Source organism: Apus apus, chromosome 1 (assembly GCF_020740795.1).
Source record: "Apus apus isolate bApuApu2 chromosome 1, bApuApu2.pri.cur, whole genome shotgun sequence".
Lineage (NCBI taxonomy): Eukaryota > Metazoa > Chordata > Aves > Apodiformes > Apodidae > Apus > Apus apus.
The window spans coordinates 119596110-119622780 of NC_067282.1; the positions used below are offsets into that span (position 1 = coordinate 119596110).

The following is a 26671-nucleotide window of genomic DNA, read 5'->3' on the forward strand; positions in this document are numbered from 1 at the left end:
TCCATAGGCTGGTTGGCTGCCCTTGCAAGAGGATTGTGCAGATTGTAACAACTTCAGGGTGGTAAGTTTGCAAACACCAAGTCCACGAAATTATTAGTTCATTTTATATTTATTTTTAGGCTAAGATTAAAAAGGTGCAAGATGTGGCCTGAAAAGGAGCCTTCAGGCCCTCTGCACTAGCTCCTTAGTTTAGGCATTTAAATACAGATTTAGGCATTTAATCACTAAAAGGGATCCATTTTACATGCTCTACCTTGAGAACCACTAGAAATGCTGACATCGTAAGTGTATCTCTTTAAATATATTTTAAATCATGGTTTTCTTGAGATGGGCTGATTTTTTAGATACAAACCACAAGTTTTCGTTTTCTCTGTATTGTCCCCTCAAGTGTGTTTAAAATTTTCATATCCATAGGATCATTCTGTCTAAAGTGAGTTACTCAAACACTTGAGGTCCTAGGTCAAGTAAAAGAAATATTTTCCCCCAGATGTGAATGAGTATTTATATTGCTTGGGCTTTTCTTCCATGATGAACAGGAACTTCTGCTCCTTGTTAATGTAAATAAACCAAGGCAAAGAAGGCAAATAGAAGTCTAATGTTACAGGTGGAAGGCTGGCTGTGTGCGTAGTGCTCATGCAGGTGAAGCACCAATGGATTGTGTTTGTGACAATGGGGCATTTGGTTCTAAAGATGGGCAGTTGGTGTCTTGCAAAGAATACACAGCCTTTGCAGTCAGATCAGTGCTGTGGTGATAAATGTGGTACTTCAACCTGAGCGCTAGCTGGTTGTGCACTGAGGAACTTCTGCAGTCAGTCAGTGTCTCTGTGTTTTTGGGGCTGTTTGAAGGAGGTTCTGCTCCTTTAGGTGTTGGAGCAAACTCTAGGCGCTAGAGATGCTGCAACTCAAGAAAATGAGCTATTAAGTGTCATTGTTCCTTTATGTCATAAAAAGAGTTGTTTAACCCACTGGCACTCAGTCACACTTCAGTTGAAGGCACCAGAGGTTGTAGAAATGCAGCTGAGGAACGTAAAGCTTTACTGCTGGGGCAGTTGGGTGGGTGCAGATCTTTTGTGACACAGGACCTTGTGTGGACTCCACCATCAGGCTGCCTGCATGGGACACAATGCACAACCAGAAATCTTACTTGGTTTAGTTGTGAGTGCTGAAGCAGCCTCCTAAAGTTTTGCAAGGACAGAAGGCAGGAGGAATTAGACATGGACCCCGTGATGTTATTTTTAGATATATTTTTGTAGTAGAGTTGTAATATGTCAGTTTGCTTAGACCATGTAGGTACTGTTCCACCGCAGATGCTGTACCTGGACCTTCCTAGTTCAGTGCTGGAGTAGTGTTGAAGCTACAAGGGCGTGTAATTCTTGATTCTCAGTTACTGTAAAGGTTTCAGTGCCTTGAACAAATTGAGTCTTATGCACTCTGTGTCACTAAAATCATGTGGTTCTGCCTTGCAGACAGGGCAGAATTCAAGATTTTGGCAGTTATGAAGCAGAAATACCATAATTATATATACACAGAGACAGCCCCCCCTTGGTATTTTCAGAAACTGTAGCCTGCCAGTTTCAAGCTTCCTATCCTTGCAATTTCTAAATTATAGATGTCATTATAGACACAGTGATTTTGGGTTTGTGCCTTTATCATAGTGTATGAGTTATTGCACTAATGCTGCAAATGGGGTAGAATATAGCAAGGTTTAAACAGGGTCATCACCAGCAGGAAAAAAAAAAAAAAAGTTGACAACTACTATTCCTAAAGCAAATAACCAAAAAAGCAGTGAAGCTTTACTTCATGTCAGGGTTTCTTTTAAGAAAAAAGGAACTGCCATAGTTTTGTAATAAAATTAAGATATTTTCTTTCCTTTAGCATGTTTGTGCTCTGCTAGGAGAGGTTTGATGCTTCATGGAAAATCCATTGGGCAAGCAAACTACATTGTCCATCCTACCCAAAACACCCTCTGAGTTGTGTAAGGCTGACTAAGAGTGCTTGGCTCTGATACACTTTGTTTTTTGTAATGTGACTGTTTTCTGCCAGAGTATGCTTTCTGAGACATGGACATTTTGCTGTCTGAGGGAATGTCTAACCATGACTGCTAACATTGCTCAATTTTTAAAATTAGCCTGAAGAGGGGAAAAAAACAAAAGGAAAGTTGGACCTAAAACATGCACTAAACTTGTTTCTGAAGAAGGAAATGGAGGGAACAGTTAAAACCTTTTTTATTTTCTTTCTTGTTGACATATTGGTAACGTGGTGATATAACCAAACACCTTCCAACTCTATGAGGAAGCACTCATCTGCTGCAAGCTCTACGCTGAGTTACCCTCTGTGACGTTCGCTTCACCAGCGTGAGAAAACCAAGTCACGCCAGATGAAAGCAAAGCTCAGTCACCTCTTGACCTCACATCTCATGCCGGTGCTCCTCACATGCACAAACCAGGGATTGAAGTTAATGAGCCTTATGAGTGTTCAATGAATTTGGGATTAAGTTTTTTAATCCACTATGCTGCAGGCAAGGGTTTGATTGCCACCTCTGTCTGCTGGGGCATGGTGTGCTTCAGCAGGAGATGGGTGATGCTGTGTGTTAGCAATTTGTACTGGAACAACTGATACTTACAAAGCCAACCTAGAAGAGTCTTTCTGCCCTAGAAAGGTTCTATTTTAAAAAGGAACAGAGAATTCTGTGTAACAGTTTTTAAACAAACATGCCAACCTGTCTTGGCTGAGCAAATTACAGGTGAACTGGCATCAGATCTTTTTCTTTGAAAAAAGTTCAGTGATATCACTGCAAATAGCTTATAAAAGATGCAACAGTGTACGTATTACACAGCATGAAAATGACTTTCTAAACAAAGCATTACTGGCATTACACTTTCAGTGAACCAGGACTGACACAGTCATGAGATGAGCTTGTAATTTTTTTTACTGAATGTACCCCAGTTAAGAGAGAGCCTGCAGAGCAGTAAGTGCTGGCTTTTTGGCAATTGGATATAATGTGAATAACTGGAAATGAAACATTAGTGCTATGAAGTGCTGCTTACAGCAGATATACAAGGGCTTCTTGGACGTATTTTTCCAAAATAACATCTTGTTAATGAATAAAACTATCCTGTGTGAATACAGATATCATCTAATCTGCCTGTTGGAGTGCTTTCATGCTAATTAATGCCACCACCTATATGCCAGTCTTACTTGTGCATTCATAACTGGAGTCACTGCGTTGCATGGCGTATGGTTTTTACATAAATAGTCTGCTAGAAATTAGTCATAAAAAGGTCAAGAAATGCAAAATCCATGTTCTCTCGATAATGCTGTACTTCCTAATTATATGGTACAGATATTTAAGGAGCAACTAACTTGAGTCAGAAGCAAGTTTCGAAAGCTGCGTACACTGCCATCAGTAGTGCTTGGTAGACACTAGCAGAGTTCTTTGCACTTGGTTGTAGGCACATAACTTTATTGTTTCTGTAGTTTCTCATGGGTTCATTTTTGCAGCTGATCATTTGAAGTCATTAAGTGTAGCCATCCAGCACTGCAGCAAGGAGAGGGATATTTGAAGGGAAAAAGTGTAAAGCAACAAAAAAGGTGGGCAATGTTGCAGCCTGGATTTCAGCTTCAGCATGGCCATTAGGGTTAGACTACAGTGGCAGATAGTCTTGTTCATGCACTAATTTAGTGAACTTTATTGGTATTTTTGCTATTAAGTGTAGCATCTTTTATCTGTCTCTTCTACTTCCATTTTTAAAGTGATTAAAAATATTTTTTCCTCAAAGTTTAATTATTAAAAAGTCATAAAATATTAAAGTGAGGCACATCGGGTTTTTTCCAGTCTTCTAATCCAGTTTTTAAAGTATTCTTTTACTTTCTTAAAAGAACAGTGTATTCATACTCACACATGGATACAGAAAATGGTAGTTATTCAGCCATGTGGTCCAGTTTTTGGCATTCATATTCTTCCAAGCTGCTACCCTCTGGTCTACAGGATAAAGTAATCTTTACAATTACAGTCTGGCCGACAGCTGACACATGGTTTTGCTGAGGGCTGCGGAGATGAGGACAGAGTCTGGGAGTGATAGGAGTCACCATGGTGACTATTTTGCCAGCAGCGTCTCTGCGGGTGTGACCTGTTGCTTGCAAACGCAATGGGGGCTGTGTCAAAATGGGTTTGCAATGGGATACCCTGGCTTGGTCGACTGTGGTTGGGAAGGGGAGATGCTGAGACCTCTCCTTCTTGCTGGTCCCTGACGTGCAGTAACCAAAGGAGCAGGGACACACAGAACGGGCAAAATGCTTATGCTCCCTCAGAAATGTCACTGCCGTCATGGGAATGTAGGTGATGTGATCCTGGTGAGTTGTGCTCTGTGTCCCTCTTCATATTGACATTGCCCCTGTCTGCCTCAGGTTTGGCTGCAGCTGCTGCTTTTTTACCCAGAGGCTTGTCTTCTCCAGGCTGAACCTGAATGGGGCTGGCCATGCTAGTGTGCTGCTGTGCTGGGCAAAGCACTCTTTGGAAAGGTACCATATCCATTAGCAGGGCAACACATGCATGAGAACAGCTTTTTCAGTAAAAAAATGTTTTTCTATTTGCCCAGACAAAATAGGGAATGCTAGTAACTGTGCCTGGAGCAGAGTGCCAGCTTTTATTGTGCATCATTAGGACACAGCCAAGTTGGCCAAATATCCTAGCATGTCTTGGGAGGCAGTTGGTACTTTGGCCAAAATGAAGGTGGTGCAACCCTTGGCACTGCTGCAATTTCTGTATGGAAAGTTGCAGATCTTCAATTGCAATAAAGTAAATGCTGATGTAAGGACTTTACTAGCTGCTGATTCTGCCTGCAGAGTTGGGAGGAGCTCATTTTGGTCTCCCAGTAGGGTGCTGTGCACCTTATATCTTCTATATCACCTCTTTGTTTTCTGAGAGAGAGCCTAACTGGTGGCAAAGCCCTGCTGGAGGACCAAGTGGACCAAGAGAAGTCTGGCTGTTCAAGCGAGGGACTTAAAGCTGGAATATGGAATAACAACTGCATTTTAGGGTCACATCTTTCAAACCATCAAGAAGTCAGCACACAGTGTAAGGAGTGTGTTTGAAATGCGGGCCTTGTGTGTTCGTGGAAAAAGCCCTAGAGAGCAAAATACTGGAAACAGCAGAAAGCTGCTGAACAAGCCAGTGCAAGCTCTTTGGCTTTTATTCTTTAAGCTCTTCTCCCCCCCTTGATATGTGTAAATTGCTAAATTCCTTTATGCTTGTCAAAAAAAAAAAAAAAAAAAAAAAAAAGCTTAATTCAAATTATCTTAATTATTTAGCATCAAACAGAAATTAAATGTAGGTGTAACTTTTGGCTGTTTAATGTGAAGTGTAATATGAGTGCTGTAGATAGGAACCTGCCATCGTCAGCTTGGCAATGTCTGTCCTTTGCAAAGTGCCTCCTGGTGTATCAGATGCAGTGGAAACTTATTATCAGCTTGGTGTGACGAAAATGGGACTATAAAAGCTGTCATAATAAACAAAGGGTCTTTTTTCTCAAAAAAACAAGGAACCTGGGACATATCCACCTGTTAGAGTTGCTGCTGAGGTAAGATCTCTGGGAAGGAAGGTCATAGCCTGGCCATGAAGAAGGGCTGGTGTGGTCTCTGCAGCCTTTGCCTCCTTTCTTGGAAGCAGGTTGGTTGGGAGGGGTCAGTCAACAAAGACATTTATTTCAGTATGAAATGAGCCTTTACCTTCAAAATTTTGAAAGCTATTTATAGGAGGTAATTAAATGTAGGAATAAAAATAGGCCGTTTGTGTCATACCCTGGAGCATTATCAATAATGGGATTTGTTTTATGAGCAGTTGCATTTCTTCAGAAGATCATGTGATACTCTCTAATTGAAATATTAATAGCAGATAATGACATTGTGGAATGATGGCCTCATATATAGAGAACGTGCTTCAAAATCTTTTCATCTGTGTGGTAACTCTGCATATTAAAAATCTTTGACAGTTTTGATGAAGAGCAATTACAGAGCATACAGAGCTGCTCTTTTAAGTTAACTCATTCCTTCAGTCCTGTAAATCTGCATTAGATCAATGGCCTATAAGATTTTATTCACAAAAAAGTTTTTCACTGAGGAATAAAAATATCTAATTTGAAAATAAAAATATCTCAAAACAATTAGCTGTCTATATTGCAAAGCAGCTACTTTCCTTGTGACAACCTTGGTGCATGTTTTATGTGGAAGCAGAAAGATGAGAATTGAAAGAACAAGTGTGAATATGAGATCAATTCAGCATGTGTTACAGAAAAGCAGTCTGAAAAAAAAAATAAATCTTTTCCTAGAAAGGGACTGTTGTGAGAGAGAATTAGGAAATGATATATAGTACAATCGAGACCTTTCTGCACTCAGACTTTCATACTCCATTTGAAACCCCTGACCTGCTCCTGTTATCAAAGAAGAGAAAATGAATAAAATTCCGTCTTTGGAAAACAAATCTTGTAGCTGTCTTGAAGACAAAACATGTGCATGCCCTTTGTACTTTCTCATTCCAAGTTAGAGATGATTTTTAAGTAGTTTTGTGTACACAGAACAGCTCCATTCAGAGGCTCTGGGGGCTTCAGGAAAACTCCCATCTAAAATAAGAGCTCTCTTATTAAAACAAAATAAAATTAAAAAATCCACAAAGCTATCTTCCACCATGAGTTTGTGCTTCTGGAGGCTGGGTGGAGGCCCTGGGAGGTGACATGGGGCAGTGGAGGGATGAGCAACTTGGAGCTCTGGGCACCTGGGGCATCAATCTCGGGCATCACCCCACGCAGGGCAGCTCTTGGCGGGGCTGCACAGCCCCAACGGTGGCTGCCTCCATCAACACGCTCTTGTCCCATACAAGCAGAGTGAGCCTTGCTTTCCTTGTGGACACACTGCTTTGGGTGTCTACACTGAGAGGCAGATAGGCACCCATGTAAATGATGATCTGCAGACAGCCTTTGTGACTGTCTGTCCTCTTCACCAGGTGCCAGCTAGCCAAGGAAATAAATGTATTATTAGCCAGGAGCTGGTTTGAAGGATGTGTAAGCAGAGCAGAGAGGGAAGGGATGTTGAGCCTATTTTTCATCTTTTTTTCTTAAGCTAGTAGCAACTGAGGATTACCTGACATAAATGTCAAAGCTGCAATGGCTTCTGATCATTAGTCACTTCTGAAGATTTTAATAATGTGGAGATGTGCTTTTTAACATTTTGTATTTTAATTAATTGCAGGTATTTCAGGGTAGCTTTAAGTACTGATTGGTTTATATGCTACACTTCCTGTTGACTAGATTTTTTCCAATAATCCCTAATCACCGTGTACCTGTCTTCCTGATTCTAATTACTGGAGCTTTGTATAAGATAACAAGCACTTCAGTTCACAAGTGATTGCACGGTTTTCTGAAGTGAAGTACTCCAGAAACTTTCAATTACCTTCTAAGTTCTGTATATCAACTTGTGACTTCTGCTTACTTATTTACATTTGATGGAAGTACTGTCACGCTGAAGCCACAGGAAGCAAAGGGTGACTGTTTAAGTGACAGCAGAGCATTTTGTTAGCTGCAAGAGGCAGACAGGAATGTGACCTTCAGCTGGATGATCTTAAGCTTGATTGGGATATGGAAATTACACTCTCTTTCTCTGGGAAGACAGGAGTTGCAGTTTAAACTACTCTTAGTGATCTTGCCAACTTTTCCCCCGCCGCCCCCCTCCCCCCACCTCTCCCTCAGAAACTAATATATTAAGGGAATATTTAAAGAATCAAGTTTTCCAATGTACCAGTTGCCCAACTGTATCTCTCCATCTGTGCTCTGAGCAAGAAGTGATAGAATGATTAATTCAATCTTTTAATAGTGTGTGGTCAAAATAAGAGGGTTGGAATTTACAAGCAGTACAAGCAGAAGCTATAAAGATGATATTGGGGGTTGTGATACAATGACTTCTAGTCTCTAGGAATATGATGTCAATACTGCCTTGAAAATTAAAAAGAAAATATTTTGTCTTTTGAAAAATATAGATCACAGAGCAAAGTATAAATTGTTTTCTTTTGGCTTTTTAATTCCTGTGGTGAAATGCTAAAAAAGCAGGTAGCAGTATTTTGCTTTTGGTTTGGATTTTCAGTTGGACTATAAGTAAGTAGGTTAGTCTTTCCAGTTTGACTGTAAGTAAGGAGATCACTCACTTCAGTTTCTGCCTGTGAAAGTGGTGATGAATATCTGAGTTTCAGCATTTTCTGAGCTTTGGGTACTGTAAATACTCTCGAGACATGAAGGTTTATGACAGAACCTTTCTTTTTTTTCCGTGCAGGGTGTGGGGTCTTGCCTACTGAGGTTGATTTCTACATTATTTGGGATTAAATAAAGACCAGCAGCTGTTTGTTGTTGAGTTGGTTTTTTTGTTTGGTTGGTTTTTCCCCCCTGAGGTCTCTTTGTAGTCAAACAACCAGCCCAGCATTTACAGCCTTCTGAAATGAGGTTTCTGCATTTCAACTGGTTGTGACATTTACTCAGTTTGTAATGCAGTAACCGACGTGTCATTCTTTGCCGACTCTTTTCTGTAGCATTTCAAATTCACTGTCATCACCCTGGTTTTTAGGTCAAAAGTATAACCTAAATTCTTCACAGTCAGACGTTAAATGTTAAAAATCTTAGGAATTCTGTGCCACATATAACACAGATAGCTGTTTGTCAAGTTTTTTGAGGTAGCTGGGACGCGGTCTTTTCTGAAGACATATTCTGCCATTAGTTAGATTTTCTTTTCTATTAATAGCTTCTTACAAATTGATCATTGAATTTCTCAGCATGTTATGGAAATACAGTACACTTACTGGGGACTTCTGCAGGACAGAAAAATGTCTTTAAATGGCAAATGCTTGGTAAAACTGAAACTTTCCATTGTTAGATTGGGAGTTACGCTGGGAAGCCTTTTTTATGCTTGGTGTATGACTGAGAGCAAGGAGTTGAAATAGTTTCTTACACCTCGAGGGATGTTAACCATTCTGAGATGGAGCTGCATCTACTTGTTAGCTGTTTGTAAAAGCTTGGAGCCTGGACAGTCTTTGGTTCCCGATATAGAATGAAAAAATATATTTCTAATGTTTCTAACTTTTGCAGGATGGGAAAAGTTATTCTGCAAGTACTAGACTATGCAGAGCTATTTCCATTACCCTATTTAAATCTTCTGGGATGAGCTCCTCTTTTTCATCTCTTACTTCATAACAGGAAAAAAACATAATTACAAGATGACATGACTTGAAGAGCATTGGTAAGTTTTACATAAAATGACATTGCCCGAGGTACTACACAGTTATTTTTGCCCAGAGGGAGGGAGTATGGGAGTAAGTATCAGTAAATCTGTTCAAAAGATAACCAGATGCTTTTTCTTGATTTGAAGATACACCTGTATATAACTTCCCTATCTTCAGTGTGACTGGAGTGAATGAGAAGAAAGCCGAAGAGTAAGATTTAATAGGTAAATATATAAAAGGAATGAAAGATAAGCAGGGCAGAGAATACATGGCACATGGAAATATGTCCTTTTCTATTCTTGTGATAGTATTTTCCCATGTAAGAAATGATATGGGTAAATGGATCTTTTAAATATATGCATATGTAGGGATGGGTACTTTCTTCTTGGAGCTAGCGTTGAGTTTCTTTTCCTAGTGTTTTTAACAAATCCATTAGTCTTTCACATGCAGGGTGTGGCCATCCAGTATATTGTAAGGAATCGTTGGGAATTCTTTGCATGAGTGCAACAACCCTCTTGCCCTTATTTCCCAAAGCTCTGCATTAGATTTTTGCAAAATGCCTTTTAAACTGGCTGGGGCTGGTAATGAATCGATGGCCTCGGCTGAGCCGAATTCACACTGCGTCCTTCAGCCACGGCTCCTGTCAGAGCCCAGGAGTGTCCCACACACCTCTTCTATCTGGCTGTATGGCAGGAAAGCCCTCTCTTATCTTCCAAGAAATGGCGTCATTTCACGACCTCATCCAAGTCCCCACTTGGCATCCGTCCCCAAGACAAAATGATTGCAGAGAGGAGCAAAATATGCCATGGGTGATGTAACACCAGTGGGTAGTCTGGTGCCAAATATTCTCGCACAAGTTTGTCAGTATGTAGTATCAGCCTTTATCTGAAATATACATGTTCCTAGAGATCAGAATTTCTCCTGCAAAAAACTGTCTCAAGCCCAGAATAGCAAGGTTGTTTAACATAAAGATGAGTGTGTGATGGCAGAAGTTGCTTGATGCCTCTTTGGAACTTGCAGAGTTGTAATTTCTCTAATCCAATTTGTACTTGTAGGTCTAAGGCAACTTTTCCACCTCTTACTTCTTTCGCTTTCCCGCCTCCGTGCCATCCCAGGGATTAAGTGCCCTCCTATTCCTACACATTTGGTTAGGAACTTTACTCCCAGAGCAGATTGTGGGCAAACCTGGATTCCTGATGAATTTTTAGCAGATTTTAATAGCGCGTGGTGGTATTTCCCAACTGTCTGATTTGTATAATGGTGTGCTCAATCTATCTATTTGGCACTTGTAAAAATTAGATTCAAATCTCTTATCTTTAGATGAGTTTTGGCTAAAGGAACAAAGTACCTGAGAACGGCAAACATGGCCAGAAGTGAGATTTAAGAGTCGGGAACTGCACCCTCCCTTCTACTTTGGCTTTCTTTTACCTTAGGGCAGCTCCGTATTTTTTGGGATCAAATTTCCTGATATCTCTCTGTCATAATAAGCCTGAACTTGTATTGTAAAAAGCTCAGAGATGTTCTTTATCAAATAGTTTTTTAATGCATCCTTTTTACTATTTTCTTAGTGAAACTCAATTCAGAAATGGCAAGAAAACTTCCCAGATTAACCATCTTCTTTAGTTTTCTCCATTCTCAGCCTCTTCTTTCTCGAGGGAGCAACATTCAGCTTTTTTTGGTGCCGTCAATGTAGGGTTTATTGAGGGAAGAGGTACTTCACAGTCAGAGCAAAGACAGCATAAATCAGTTTGGAAAATTACCATCTAGATTGTTTTTGAAAACTGCAATTATCTTTTCCTCTGTGCAGCCCTTCTGCCAAGTCAAGCAGCATCACAAAGTCCAGGATCAAAATTATTGAGGATCCTATTTGACAAATAAACTAAAAGCACTCAGGCTGCAGTTGGAAGACACGTGAAAATGCATCTTCCCTTGGCTCTCATACCAAGCAGGACTTTGCAAACACTTGCAAACACTCTGGTCATATGCTCTAGAAAAGAAGGCACTGAAAATACATGTGCAAGTGCAGAGGAAATATTTTCTGGATGACTTTGGCAGTAGTCAAAGCTTACCTTTCTAGCAGTCTGTGGTTACGGTGCCTTGACTTACACCATCTTCCCCCCACCAAACCGTGGTTCATTTGTTCCCATACATAGCAGGAGGCCAAACTGTCTGTGCAGGTCTCCTCACTGGACCTTTTTTTGCCTTAAGGACAATACCATCATGCAGAGATTTATGATTCAGGTGTATGAAATTGCTTAGAGATGTGTCTCTTTCAGCTAAATACTTGGAAGGAGGGGAGAGGGTGAAGAGAGGGAGAAAGGGGGTTGAAACACTCAAAAATTATCACTTATTGACCAAAAAAACTTCTTTCTCTGTCTTTGAGAGTCTAATACTCCCTTTTTCTTCTCCTTCCATACACACTTCTCACTTTATCTGCATTTATCCTGTCTTTCCAAGAATCACTAGAAGAAATGCAGATAGGTGTGCCAGGCAAATGAAATTTTTAGTGCAGCTTTACACTCCCCTTCCAATGTTGCTAGAGAGATCTCTTATCACAGGACTTGGACTTTTGAGTGCCAAAAACTGTTGCTCTGAAAGGTTGCCTTATTTACAGTATCTTATTTTTCTTTAGTAAAAAAATACGACTTTCAGTACTGTAATGCTAGCATCATGACTTTTGTTCTTACTACTGCACCAGTTTATCTTGCATCTTTTATAATCTATGGATTTCTTCTACTATAGTTTAGTCCTGCTGCGAATACTGGTGCTCCAGTCGTGTGAAATTGTATTCAGTAATACTTTTTGCTATCTAATGCCTCCCAAGGCTCCCAGTGGATACATGAGAAGACAAGTAAAAAGGAGGAGGAGCTATTCTGTTTATTAATCCTTTGTAGTTCAGCTTTCCCATGTGTTAAATGAGTTATCTGGGGATGAGTTCTGGAATTGATTTTGGGAACTTGTATCTCTGGCTTCTGTGAAGGATTTGTCATCTTGCCTGCAAATATTATCACTTTGTCCCTATAAGCAAGCTGACATGCTTGTCAAAAGCTAAACAAATACTAAAAACTTACAGCAGGATTACATTTGGGTTTTTGTCTTGTTTTCTTTTTTTAAATTGTTTTCATTGACAGTTAAAAAAAAATCACTAGTCTGGCTCAGCAGATGTTTTCTGCTAACTCTGAAGAGATATCACTTGTTCCTGTGTTGATGGGGTCGGGAAGAGATAAAGATACTCATTAGCTCCGTAGCTGGGTGCACACACTGCTTTTCAAGTTGCCATAGCTGCTGACTCTCCTGCTTTTGTGACATTTGCTGCCTTGCTACATTTCGGCCATTTGTCCAGGTTTGCTGGATTCCTGGCATCCTGACCTGGGTTACAGCACTGGTTAGGTTCCCAGGTGTACAGGCAGCCCAGGCAGATTGCTGCTGATGGTCCAGGGGCTGCCCACTGCCGTGTGTGTATGTGTGTGTGAACTCTGCTGGATTGTGGAAATGTCCTCTTCATGGGGCATGGGCCTCACGTGTGTTGCCGTGTCAGATATCCCAGCCTGAAATACAAAGGATGAAGCTTCTATGAGTTTGCAGCATCGGCAAGTGTGAATTATTTTGTGTTAGTTTGTTGGCACACAGTGTTTTAGGACCCATGTGTGCCTTGTGCAATGATTAAATGAGAAACCTGGTCTTGTGGATGTCAGGGTTTTTGCTTCTTAAATTAGGTTTACCTCTGGCTGCTGGAATTCTTACAGCCATCTGGCTGCTGCTGTTCCATTAATAGCACCTTGAGATACTATGCATTTTTAGGGTAAGGGACACATTTCCATGCCTTGGTTTCTCCTGCTGTTCTGGTTCTTCAACACCTTTCCCTTCCCATGAGTAACTCCAGGGCCAACCTGTCTCCAGTACCTCTGTTTCCTCATGATTCCTGAATTTACTTCCTCTGCAGAAATGAAGACAAAAGATAGGAGGCTTGTCACCTAGCTGTGGCAAAATTCTAGTTGTGCTTGGATACAGATGCTCTTCCTGGGCAAAGAAATGACCATTGGGCAAAAAAATACATCCACTAATTTGAGGTATATTGGATGTGTTGGTCGTGTGCCAGTGGATCTGCATGTGTGCAAGACAGTTGTTCATGAGTGGAAGGTCTGATGGCTTGCAACTGCTGAAGCCAGCAGGATACCTTTGCACAAAAGGACTAGTCAGGCTGGTTGCCACCTACCTGGTATGCAGTCTTAAAAGGCTTCAATCTTGATTGCATATTGATGTTCCTTAGGAAAGGGATAGGAAGCAGCAGAGGCATAAAAGATGTTGGTGTGCAAATTTGGGAAGACCATTTGCATTTGAAAGATCATCTGCACAGGCTTAGGACAAGCTTAGGACCCACAACTTTTCTGCTGGTGAAAGCTGGTGTCATACAAGAAAAAAAACATTGTCTGGTTTATTCCTCAGGGCTTGAGTATATGAAACTGTCTTCTGATAGGATAGTGCTGGAATGACTTTATGAGTCTGGACCCCATTTATTTGTTTTCTGCCAAGACAGAAGTTTATGGAGAAGTAACTGTAAGGCTGAAACAAAAGGCTCTTGCTGAAAGCTGCATGGATTCCCCAGCAGTCTACCCATTGCCTCTTGGAGTAGCAAAGGAATTATTTTTCTACATCTGCTTTGAAAGGGAGCTTAATGGCTATAATCTCAGCACTGCCACAGTGTAAACAGAGGGAAAAGAGTCAGAGTATTTTGGAATAGGAAAAGCTGCTTAATAATTTGGTAGTAGACAGAGTATATGAATTCTTTAGCCAACTAGAAAAACCTGATTGTGCTGTGTCCTGTGGCATTACATGAGGACTGACAATTACAGTGTGCCCTCTTTTCCTCACTCACTTGGGGTTGCTATACAGGAACAACTCCAAACTTGGCACTTGTTATTCTGTCATCAAACTAAATATTCATTGTGGCTTCTTTTCTTTTTTTCCTTCCCCCCCCCCCATCTGTGGTTCTGCCAATTACCTACAGGCATAATATTTGCATGTAAATTATTCAGTTAAGGAGGAAGGGGAAAAAATAACTGTTAGGACTTGTGTCTGGGGGTCTCTTTAGCACAAATGCCACTGAAATCCCTCTGCCAAGTGCTCATTTCAGGATGTGCAGCCATGTCCCAGCATGGTGCTTCTGGGGTGGCCTCTGACCAACTCTACAGATGCCTTCAGCACTGCTCATCTTTCTTGCCTGATAAAGGCTGGAGACTGATTTAGACAAGCTAAATTCTGCCTTTGGCCTTCAGTGTCTTAAAAATGAGGATTTAATGAAGAGATTAATAGAAAGATACTATATTTTAATGTCCACATGACTGATAATCTTCCACAATACAGATGCTGGATTAATAGGGTAGGAGATAGAACTTTGTAAAAATCTGAAACAATTTGCTTTTAATAAACTTTGAATACTTCTTTTTTGTTTGTTTTTTTTTGTTGTGTTTTTTTTTTTTTTTGTTCCCTTAAACATGCTGTGTTTGTGAAAAGATTACAGAACACCAGAGCAAGCAACTCTTAAAGGGAGCTCTTCTTCTGAGGTTAGCATTGTCTGTGTTCACATAGTACGTTTCTACAAAGAAGACAGTTTAGTTCCTCTGTTTTGATTTGGGTACTTCAGTTACCTTCACCCTTACCCAGAGCTGAGATTTTACAGGCAAGAGCTGGTCATTGATATGAAAATGGTCATTGATATGGGTCTGCAGTCTGTTTTATTTCTGTGTGGTCTTGGGAGTTGCAGGCACATATTCACATATTTAAGAGTCCTTTGAAAATTAATATTCTTAAAAATAACAGAATTGCTGTGCAGTTTAGACTGTGTGTGAGGATGTCTGTGTACATACAAGTGATTTCAGACGAAGGAGGAATTTATTTTAAAAGACAATAATTATTTAAAAATAGTTTCATATCTAGATATATTTATTGCAGAATAAATCTACCTTATTTTTCTGCTTTAGCTTAATTCACTTGCAAAATAGACAGGCTTATGTCTTCAAAGTACGTTGGGATGGAGGCACAGCCTGCAGCCTGGGAGAAGCCTCACTCAGACTTTGGCGTGATAAAGCAGCACTTAGGGATGGCAGCATGGTTTCTTCCAACACAAAGGGAAATTAAACAGCTCCTGCTTGGTCAGGGGATTTCATTAGCACCAGGGCTGTACAGTTCTCATGTCCCACGGTGAGATCCCTGGCATTATGCCTCTGTAATTGAGATCAGTATCTACCTACTTACCAGGAGCAGAGGCAGAGAGTGAGCTGGGGTGGTTTAAATGAGGTGCAAGAAGCGCCTGAGGGAACCTCCCCAAGGAGGCAAAGCTGGTGGGTCTCCACTGCCTTCTGCCTGGGGGAATCTTAGCCTCTGGCCGTGCTGAGTGCAGCCTCTTGAACAAAATAAATGAGTATTGGCTGGAAAACCAGGCTGAGCCCAGGTCTGCTTTGAAAGTTTGTTGGGTTTCCTGGTGGTTTTACACTGAGAAGGTGGGTGTTTTGCAAACTCTACGAGACAGTGGAGTTCTGGTGGGAACAGTGCACCGATAACTGCCTTTCGCTGCAGTTGCCGCTGGCTTACTCATACAGCCTGGGCTTGAGCTTGACCACTTTTATTGATGTCAGAACTAGCAGTGTCTCATTTGCATGGAGATTAATTTTACATTAAGGTATCTCTCTTGAAAGAAACTGTACACCTCTTCTGCAAATTAGAATTAATGTAAGATTAATAAAAATCTTAAGAGTTAATTTAGGGGAGTATTTATTTTTATTCCCTCCCAACCCAATATGTGCTTCAGTTTTTCTCTTTTTCTTTCCTATTTTGGATCAAGTGGATCAAGTGAGCCAATATACTGAGCTGTGACATGCAGTGTTGTGTTTATTCAAAACCACGCTCTGTGGAAGCTGTATACTGTACCTGTTGTAAATAAAGCAGATACTGGCCATTTATCCCTGTGTCTGCAGCCCTCATTTCTCCCTCCCTGGGTGCTTGCTTAGGTCCTCAGAGCTAGCTGCTGCAAACAGGCCTGTTTTAAAGTTCTCTGTAATATAGGATCTCAGTGAATGCATCTCTGCCATGCAGTCTGTCTGTCAGCAATGCTCTTCATTGCAGTTTGATAATGTACCTGACTTGAGTAGCCGTTGAGACCAAAAAATGTCCTTTTTATTTGCAGGATGGGATAGGAATGGACGTTTTCTTTCATTGCCCTCTGTTGAGAGTACCATTTCATTGCAGTGATACCTGCTTTCACTTTGCTCTTCTAACTTCACTTTTTTCCTTCATGTAATTGCCCATTACCCTGTCCAGACTTCTTCTCCTTTTCTTCCATTCATTGAATTAATTTTGCACAAAAATGTCAGCTATAGTGAAATAAACAAAAAGGGAAATGCAAATGCACGGGTGAAACGGGATGAAAGATAAGCAAGGAGGGAGAACGGGAAGGAAGCAAACCTCGCATTTTTGCAACCAGCTGAATCACACGTCAGCAGAATTTTCAATTTAGATTTTGATTGCATTAACTAAACTTTAAAAGTACTTAGTGGATTTCAGCTTGCTTTTTTTTGCCTTCTAGATGGCATTTTCTTTACAAGTACATATGCAGTTGCCACATGCAAAATTCACACGTGTATCTATTAAAGCTGTTCAGCTCCTCCGGAGAGGCCTCAGAATGGCTCTTGCAGCATGAACTTGACTGACCCAAGAGGCATTTGCTTTGCCAGAGTTCATTTTTCAGAGTCTTGAACATTTGAGCTAACACAAGCTAAAAAAGCCATTTGTTTCATATTTGTCTGCCTTCTTGCAAAGACTGTTACCCTCTTCCTGGTTAAGAGACGTGTCTCCTCTTAGCATGCCCTTGGTACAAGGCAATGTGTTTGTGTTTCCATGTGGTCTAAAATGTTGAACCATGGGCACATACTCGTCACCCTTTTTACTAACACAAATCATTCAGGCAGTGATTTTTCACTCCATGGCTGATAGAACTTGAGATTATATGTCCTCACCAAATTTCAGGCATATCCATTCATGCTGAGGCACAAGGGCCGTTAACATAGAGGTGAAAACAACTTGTTTCACACTAAGAGCATTTGTTTTTTCTTTCTCTATAAAATCTTTATTTCCTGTCTGTGTTTTCAAAAAGTGCAATTTTTTTTTTTTAATTTATTTTTTTTTCTGTTTCACTGGCAGAGATCAGGAAAACATAGTCTAAAATGGCTAAGTCTAGTAAAGTACTATACAATTAAAAAATACTACCCAGAGTGCATAATTTACCCAAGTATTTAATGTCAGGTCTAGCTTTAATTTCTAGGCTTAACTATTGAAAAGAAATGTGGACTTTTTACTTAGAGATTCTTTTAAGCAATATTTTTGGTGGAAATTGCAGAACTGCTTGTAACTAAAGTGCAGCTCTTTAGGAGAGCTCTCAACGAAGTTTTATTTAGCTTGAATTATATTTATTAGGACACCTACATGCATGGATATCAGTGTAATAGGAATCCACTTTGAAAAACTTGCAAAAAATTCTCACTTTGCATGGATGGAAAGAATCATGTTGTTACCTGAAGAGAACAGAAATTCATCTTGAATCAAGCTGGGAAGAACCAATGTATTCCAAAAAACATAAAATCTGAGTAATTTTTGAAGTTTCTGGGAAGAAAGCTGCTTTTATTAGCACTAGTTTTGTGCTTCATAACCATATAGAATATGAGCTTGTGTTGTACAACAAAGCAATCCCCTAAAAACCTAGAATCAAAATAGAAAGTCCTTTGATAGATGAAAGTTGTCATCTTTTTAACATTTCTTATCTATAACATTGCCTACAGACACTGCACCGCAGCAAACCAAAATATTCAGTGCCATTTTCCCTGTACAAATACCTAGCCTCTTCTAAAAAGCAAACAGAAATTCACCTTGGATACCTGAAGACCACATGGTGCTTCATGTGAAAGTTTTGCCACCTCATCAAAAAATCCTGTTTGATATTTGACCTAATCCATGCCTCCCCCAAGCAGTTAAACTAAACTACCTTTGCTCCCCCTTGGCAGGAGGGCTCCCTTCATCTTGGAGGGAAGTGCTGGGTACCCTGCAGCTGGTGTCGGAGCTGGCAGTCAGGATGGTGGCTGCCGTGCTGGGACTATCCCAGCCACTTTTTGACTCACTGGGGCAGTGGAAGAACTGCCTGGGGACTCAGGAGGCATGGACTGTGGGTCTGAGCAGCCCCTGGCAGTGCAGTTTCGGGGTGTGTGTCCTGCCTGCTGGGCAGTGTGTTGCCCTGGGTTAAGAATCGCTTGTGGGGACAGAGGTGTTGTGGGGCTGGCTGAGGGCATCAGGGATGCTGGTTTCTGCAGGAGGGGCTGGGGTGGGTGGGAAAAGCAGGTGGGGTTTTTTCATGCAAAAAATTGCTTGTTCTTTCTTTGGGAGCCAGAACCCTGGGGTTTCCAACAAGGGAGTGCACGGTTATGCAGGTAATTTGGGTTGACCAGCTCCTGCCCTTTAGATGCGTCATCTTTGAGCAACTTGCTGCTTCCCTGTGTTACTGGTAGACACCTGTCCTTTGTTGTTCAGGAAGCTTGCAGGATGTCATGCTGCCAATTAGATTTTTTCCCTGTAGGCATGAAGTAAACCATCCCTGAGCTGACTTCTATCACCTGTCACCTTGCTCTGTAACAAAGTTAAGGTGAAAATTTTGAAGGGCAGATTACTGTGGGATGACAAAATGCATGCAAATAGAAATGAGAAACTTTCTGAAGTTGTTTGGTTTTTGCATGGTCAACTTCAGTCCTGTGCAGTAAATAATTAGAGATGCTCAGTAGTTTTTATTTCCATTCAGAACTGGAATCTCAGAGTTGCTTCTGAGATTGCTTACTAGCCCAGATTGAGTGGTCTGTTAAGTGTTATGCCTCTTTAAAATACATCTTAACTTCTTAATTGTGTTACTATTATGAACTAACCTCACATTATTTCTTTTTCTTTGTATAGTTTTCCCTACACAAAATGGAAAGGTCGCTATAGTGACTGGAGGTGATAGAGGAATTGGTTACCAAACTGTGAAGCATTTGGCACGACTTGGCATGCACGTTGTAATAGGTAAAGTCATTATTTTCCTTTTTTTTGTTTTAGAAAGTATTTTTAATTTCTTTTAAGGAGTATTTTTTTCCGAGGATCAGTAAAGATATAGCTGGGGAAGGTAAGAGAGGGGTTTGCTAGCATTTAGCATAAATGAAGATTTGGTTTATGTTTTGCTTTGCAAGATCCTAAAGAAAAGTGGATGGGATTTTTTAATGCAAAACTTGAAGAGTTATATAAGAAATAAACAGTAAAGTCATGCAAAATACTTTAAAGTATGGGTATTGAAGATATTATATTGTTGCTGAGGATGGACTATGATGCAATGTTTGGGGTGCACATGTTCATTAAGAACAAAACTAATGAAAACCTTGAAGGAACATTCCAATGTGTAGTGGAGGACGATCCATGTTATAAGTGCAACAGAAGCCTTGTAACTTCACCTATGCAACAACTGCACATTTATTTCGCAGTTTGTCACTGTAGGTGGCCTTTGTAAGCAAGGCAAAGAAATAAATACTCTGAGTGGTTCAGTTGTGACAGTCTGAGATGGGCTGAACAACTCACCTTCTTGGAGATGCGTATTTCTCTCCATTAATAATAAAGAGTTTATAAGGTGTCACGATCCGGTATTCGGATACGTGGCAATTTTTTACGATCTTGCCAGGACAAAACAAAGATAACACAACATCGGGTGCACGAAGAGGCACCGGGGCTGGTGTGCGGTCTTACAAGAGATGGGGCACAACTCCCTTGCTTTCTAACCCTCCTCACCCAGTGGGAGGCTGGTGTGGCTGGATTCTGCCTTCCCTCTCCTGGGATAAGCCGCATGGCAGCTGCTCCCTTTGTTGTCCTGCAGGACCTGAGAAGAAGTTTAAAGGTGATCCCAAATGGTGAAATTGAGATGCAAACAAGGTCAGATGTCACACGCACAACAAACTTTTATTAGAGTAACACAGCAAAGTCCCTAGAGTGGATAGGACAGGGAGGAAAACAGAGACAGGAAAGAAAGGAGAAAGCAGAGATACAGAGGGCAGCAAGTAAGAGCATAGTTACCACCACAGTCCAGCGATGTCATCGGTGGGGAAGTGGTTCCTGGTGGGGAAGTGCTTCCCTGCACCCATAGTGTCCCAGATTTTTATACAGTGCTTGCCCACTGCACCCCCACTTTTCTCCCTGAATAAGTGAGAAAATCCTTCTATCTTCTGCCCTGCAGATAGTCTTTGTTTGGCTAATTGATGAGATCAGCCATCGCAAAAGAGGAGGTTGAGACAACTGGCACCACAGGATTAGTTTGTTGCAGTGGAGGTTCGGTCCTAGGAAGTGGCTTGAGACTGGCACTCTTTGTCTTGTCCTGCTAACTCAATGGTTTTCATGAGATATCAAGGCCTGGTTATCACTGGATATTCTGCTCCCAGCGTCAGCTGGGGAACTCCTTTGTCTCCAAGCTCAGCATGTCCCACACTAAGCTCCCCAGTTCTCAGGTACACATCATCGCAGGAGGGGAAACAAAAGGTTGGGTGAGTTGCTGAGACATCTCTTTAGTCCGTCACTTATCTCTTGGATTGTTTGAGACAAGCACTATACATCCTGAATGCCACATAAGGTGACCATGTTAGACTGAGACATCTGAAGTTAGGATAAGTGAATTGTGGTAGAAACTCCAAAAATGTCCTAAATGGACAATTTCTTCACTCTACTACAGACAATGTTGGTGAGAGTTCTTTTCTTTTCTTTTTTTTTTTTTAAAAAAAAACACCCTAACTTTCTATATTATATATATATGGACAGATATATATACTAAATCAGTATGCAACTGTTACGTCACACCTCCCGGGTAGAGGTGGAAGGTAACCCTGATTCGTAAATCCCCTCAGTTGGATTAAGGTGAAATGACACTCAGAGTCCATATTTGAACATTAGCTTTCATTAAAACTATAAAAGGAATAACTCGTAAAGACTGATGCCTCAATTGTTGTATATGTGCAGGCTGTGTTGTCATAAAGGCTGATATTTTTATTACAAAACTAATGAGATATTAATGAGATATATATGTTCAAGCTGTGCAACCTGGGAAAAATCGTGGTAGGCCTTGCTTTACTTAATGATTTTAGGAATGAAAAGAGAGAGACAGAGAGAAAAGGAGAAGAAAAATTAGAGATGGGTAACAGAAAATCACCGGTCCTGCATTGGTCCAGCCAACAGGGGAGGGCTGGTGTTGGTGAAGCTCCTGAAGCCCACCATCACAGCTTCTCCTTTTATAGGCCTGTTTCTCTGAAACAATCATTTTGCAACAATGAGTAAGAGTGGTTGAGACATATCACGATTGAGCAACTGGAAGGGACCTCCGCCCTCTCCTCTTTTCCACTGTTATCTCTATACAAAGGCATTCCTTTTTTGAGTGCCAACCAAGTTGTATTTGAGGGCTTACAATGGTATTTCAACACCATTTCCTACAATAGGCCCTTCAGGCCAGTCCCTCACAGTAACACCATGAATAGTCATATGTTTAAAATGATACATTTTGCTCCCTTCGTTTTTCTTTAGCTAGATTTTTACCTAAAACACTGTGACTTTAACACCATAAGATCTCTGAAGGCTGATATTTCATAACACACCAACAAGCTGGTGATGCCATTTTTTTAGCTCTTGTATAGAATGTGCTCTCTCTAAGATTTTGTATACAAATCCTTTAAACAAACCCAACAGTAATCAAAAACCACAGCAAACCATATACAAGAGCATAGTAGCCATGTAGTTTTAGTCTAGTGCAGTCAGTGACACTAATGGAATTGCCCTTCAGTTGTATAGGTGTAATGTGGAATACCACTTACTCATACATGTTTTAATAGATATGTCAAAACAAGCATCTACAAAAATGTGAACAGATGCTGCTGTATATAGCTAGATGTATCTAATGCAGCTAGATGTAGCTATTGATGCCAGTATTAATATTTCACTAGAGAAGTCTCTTTTCATATTTAACATGGACTGTAAAAATGTTCTGAGTGGGAAAACCAAAAGGCCGGTTTTCTTCTCTTTGCACAGGGTCATGGAAGCATAGAACATTGCTAATTTTTAAAGATTTATTTTATACTATTTAATATTTAGGGTATTTTGTGTAACAAAATTCAGTGTGAGGAAGGGACCTTACAGATCACCTAGTTCCAGCCCCCTGCATGGGCAGGAACACCTCCCACTAGACCAGGTTGCTCAGAGCCCCATCCAACCTGGTCTTGAACACTTCCAGTGATGGGGCTTCCACAGCTTACTTGAGCAGCATGTTCCAGTTCTCATCATCCTCACACTAAAGAATTTCTTCATAATATCTAACATAAATCTCCCCTCTTCCAGCTTAAAGCCTTTACCCCTTGTCCTATCACTCCGTGCCCTTGTAAAAAGTTGCTCTCCAGCTTTCCTATAGGTGCCTTCAGCTACTGGAAGGCTGCTATAAGATCTCCCTGGAGCTTTCTCTTCTCCAGGCTGAACAGCTCCAACTCTCTCAGCCTGTCTTCATAGGAGAGGTGCTTCAGCTCTCTGATCATCTTTGTGGCCCTCCTCTTAAAACCTCTAAATAAGCTGATTTTTTTCAACTCACAGTCACCTCCTCATACATCTCATTAACTCACACACACACCCCCATCCTCTCACAAGCACCCAGATGTGGTCTGGTGAGCATCACTTGTGTACAGCATGGGAAAAGGTATACCTGCTACTGAGTCCACGAAGTCCTTATCCTGCCCCTTTGGTTCTTCTTGATCAGAAATGCCAGGCTAGTTTATGAACAGAGCTTTTATATCCTTCAGGAGTCATCAGCTCTTAAAACATTTTTAGCTCTTAAAACATTTTTCCTTGTCTGGGTTGTATAGACTATGTCAATAACCTATTTTCTTGGTGGGCTAAAAGAAAAGTAATGGTGATATGCCACGACCTTGGTGTTATCTGCCTGGTATCAGACTGCATGGTCATCTGCTGTCAAGTCCTCTGTGCTCTGGCCTTGACATAACACAGGAATGGTGTCCTGGAAGCATGTGCTTCATTTTTGTCAAGAAACATTCTTCGAACTCTCTGCTCTCCTGTTTCCTCTGGTGCTTACAGATATACACATTTCCATTCACTCTTCCTTTGTACCAACCTTAATATTTGCATTATGAATCTCTACAAATGTAAATTAATGAAATAAATTATAGGAAGCATTTGATGAGTAAGATTTTAAACTGATTCAGTTCTTTCAGGCAGACACTGACCTAAACGCTGTGCCCAGTGAGTCACAGCCATCTTCTTTGCCTGTGAAATTCTTCAGAGCAGAGAAGCCCTATCAGTCGAATAGGTAGTTTCAGGCTTTGTTCCAGCTGCAAGATTAAAACAGTCTCAAAAGCACATTAAATGCAATGACGTTCCATCCTCTTTGCTAACTGTTGGTCCCGAGTGGCCAGAATATGCTTGAAATACCTGCTGGCACATTGGCATGCATTAGCACATTCAGCTTCAGGCCATACAAGCAAAGATTTGAGCCTCAAATAAGACAGAAAGTGTTTGCAAGCCTTCTACTCTAGAAATGTTTTCACCCTATGTTTGTATATAGGTGTGAATTTATGTGAAAAAAGTGTCAATTTTAGCTGAATTTTGGCTTGCAAGGAACACTCATGTCTAGCTCAGAGTCAATATCTTGTGCATTCACTGAATGCTGCTTTCCTATTTCAGGAAGTAAGTAATGGGAATACTTAGCAATAAAGAATGATATCCCTGCAGTGGGCAAATGAGTCAAACCTGCATGTCTAGTGTAAAGATGATTCATCATCCATGATGGATGTGATTTTGGCTCCATTTGACATCCACTCTACTAGTGGAATTTGGAAAACAAATCAGTAGAAAGTATGTTACCTTGTGGAACATGAATGGTCACCACATGAAAAGGCAATGTGCTGACCCAGCATTTTCAGCAAGTAGTTGCACAGTGTCATTACAGCTTCTTCCTTTCCAGTCCCAGGACTGATGCACAAGAGTTCTTTCTCCCTGTGATGGTCTCCTTACTGCACCATCTGCAGATGGTGCTCACCCTGACCACAGCCTCAGCCTGGGAAAAGCTTAGACACTTTTCACAATTTAGTACTTGACAAATAAGCTTACATTTTCATTTTCAGAGAGAGGAGAGAAATGGCATCCAGTTCTTGGTGCTTATTGACCATTAGCTGATATCAAAGATGGGGGTTTGTGTGAACTTATAAGTAAAGATGATCTTGGCAATAAAGATATTGAAATTTAAGACAACCCAGTCATTTTTATGACCAGGTTTGGTTCTGGTTCACAGCATTGGCCACAGCTTGTGTCTGAATTTAAAGAGATTAAAGCATAAACTCTTCATATCCCTTTCATCCTTCATCACTGGGCTTTAAGAGGGATCCATGAGTGGATGCTAAATTTTTTTACTTAAAAAGGAGAGCTTGGGTTTGATTTTTCCTTTTTATTTTTTTTTCTTTCTCAGTACATTAATAAAAGAAAGCTGAAATAAAAGCATGACAATATCTAATATAGAAGCTTTGATAATCCTGTCTGTGAACAGTGAGTGAAATTCAAAAGATTTTCAGCTTGACAATGTTATACGCATGCTGCTTGATATAAAATACCAGGTTCAGGACAGTGTAATTAATCTGTAGTGTCTGAGTGTCTCAGTGTCACAATTTTCTAAGACAAGCTCACATTCTGAAAGAAACAGTTTCATTATATACATATATATATATATATATATATATATATATTCAAGGGACTTATTTGAGCCATGCAGTTTTGGCATAAATATAGTTCCATCATCACACTCAGCACTTCAATGTAACCTCTGTAAACCCTGCAGAAGACCAAAAGATTTCTGTCATCGTTTTAACTCACATTAGTTTCTCATATTCAAGCTGGACTCCCTGCACTATGAATCAAACAATTCTTACATTGTATAATATAACAAAGTGATTTTAGAAGGATAATTAAACCCTATCAAGATAGTGCAATTGTTAATTTTCAAAGGCGGTTTTATTTAATTTCAGTTACTGAAAATTTATATGGGTATTTTAATAGCCTTTTCTCACTGTACATAGATGTATGAGATGCTTGAGTTATAACTTTTTCTATAAAAGTATTTTTCTTCATTACTTTGGCCAGGTTTTGTTAGGCTTGAATGGTTTGTAGAGTTAGTCAGGAGGTATCAAAATGTTGCCAGCCTTTTAAAAATGGGTGATGGCTTCCTTTTTCTGGTATGAACAGTAAGGGGGCCTACAAGAAAGCTAGGGCAGGACTTTTTGCATGCACATGTAGTGAGAGGATAAGGGGCAATGGTTTAAAACTTGAAAGGGGAAGTTTTAGACTAGATATTAGGAGGAAATTCTTTACTAGGAGGGTGGTAAGGCACTGGAACACGTTGCCCAGAGAGGTCGTGGAAGCCCCATCCCTGGCAGTATTCAAGGCCAGGTTGGATGGGGCTCTAAGCAACTTGATCTAGTGGGAGGTGTCCCTGCCCTCGCAGGAGGGTTGGATCTAGGTGATCTTTAAGATCACTTCCAACCCTAACCTTTCTATGATTCTATGATTCTAAGATGCATGTTGGTTGCCGTATAATTGTCACTTGGTTAAGTTTTTAACATATCAGTACACAGAAATGGGGGTTAAGAACTCCACTTCCAGTTCTGTCTGTTATTTATACACTCTGCAGGTGCACGGAGCCATACACAGGCCTTCCCACTCAGTAAGGATTTAGTCAAACACTTTAGACCCTAATTTCTGTTTGAAGGCTGTCACTGTCCTTGCTTTAAAAAAACTTTTTCCTTTTGTCCTGGTTTGAGCCAAGATAGAACCAATTTTCTTTTGAGTAAATTTACTTTTCAGTTAAGTAGGTGCACTTTTAAGTAGCTGCACTTGCTGAAATTAGCAGCGTGTTTTTCAGTATCTGCTTTCAGGACTGATAACACTCAATGTTTATAGTTACTTTTGGGAATGGTGTGTAGAACCAAGGGCACTGCTTGATTGTGCTAAAATTCTTTTGTGCCAGAAATTAAAGGGAGGAAAAGGGGTCACACCTGTGACCCTTCTGGGAGGAGAAGCAGATTGGCAGGTGACCCGAAATTGAAGTAAAGGAAGTATTCCAACCCATATGCATCATACTGAGTATAAATCTGAGGGATCATGAGGGTCAAGCTCTCTTCTTAGAACAGAATCATAGAACTATAGAATGCTTTTGGTTGGAAGGGACTTTGAAAGGTCATCCAGTCCAACCCCTTTGCAGTGAGCAGGGACATCTTCGACTAGATCAGGTTGCTCAGAGCCCCATCCAACCTGGCCTTGAAGGTTTCCAGG

The 26671-nt window shown here is 40.6% G+C and overlaps 1 protein-coding gene across 3 annotated transcripts in view; it reads left to right on the forward strand.

The window, feature by feature from the left end:
• The window catches only part of DHRSX (dehydrogenase/reductase X-linked), a 173700-nt gene that overhangs the window by 17622 nt on the left and 129407 nt on the right, over nucleotides 1–26671 (forward strand). For all 3 annotated transcript variants that reach the window (XM_051633899.1, XM_051633909.1, XM_051633890.1), the window contains exon 2: nucleotides 19244–19351. In XM_051633899.1, the coding sequence (XP_051489859.1) occupies nucleotides 19244–19351 (108 nt within the window). The remainder of the gene's footprint in view (nucleotides 1–19243; nucleotides 19352–26671) is intronic.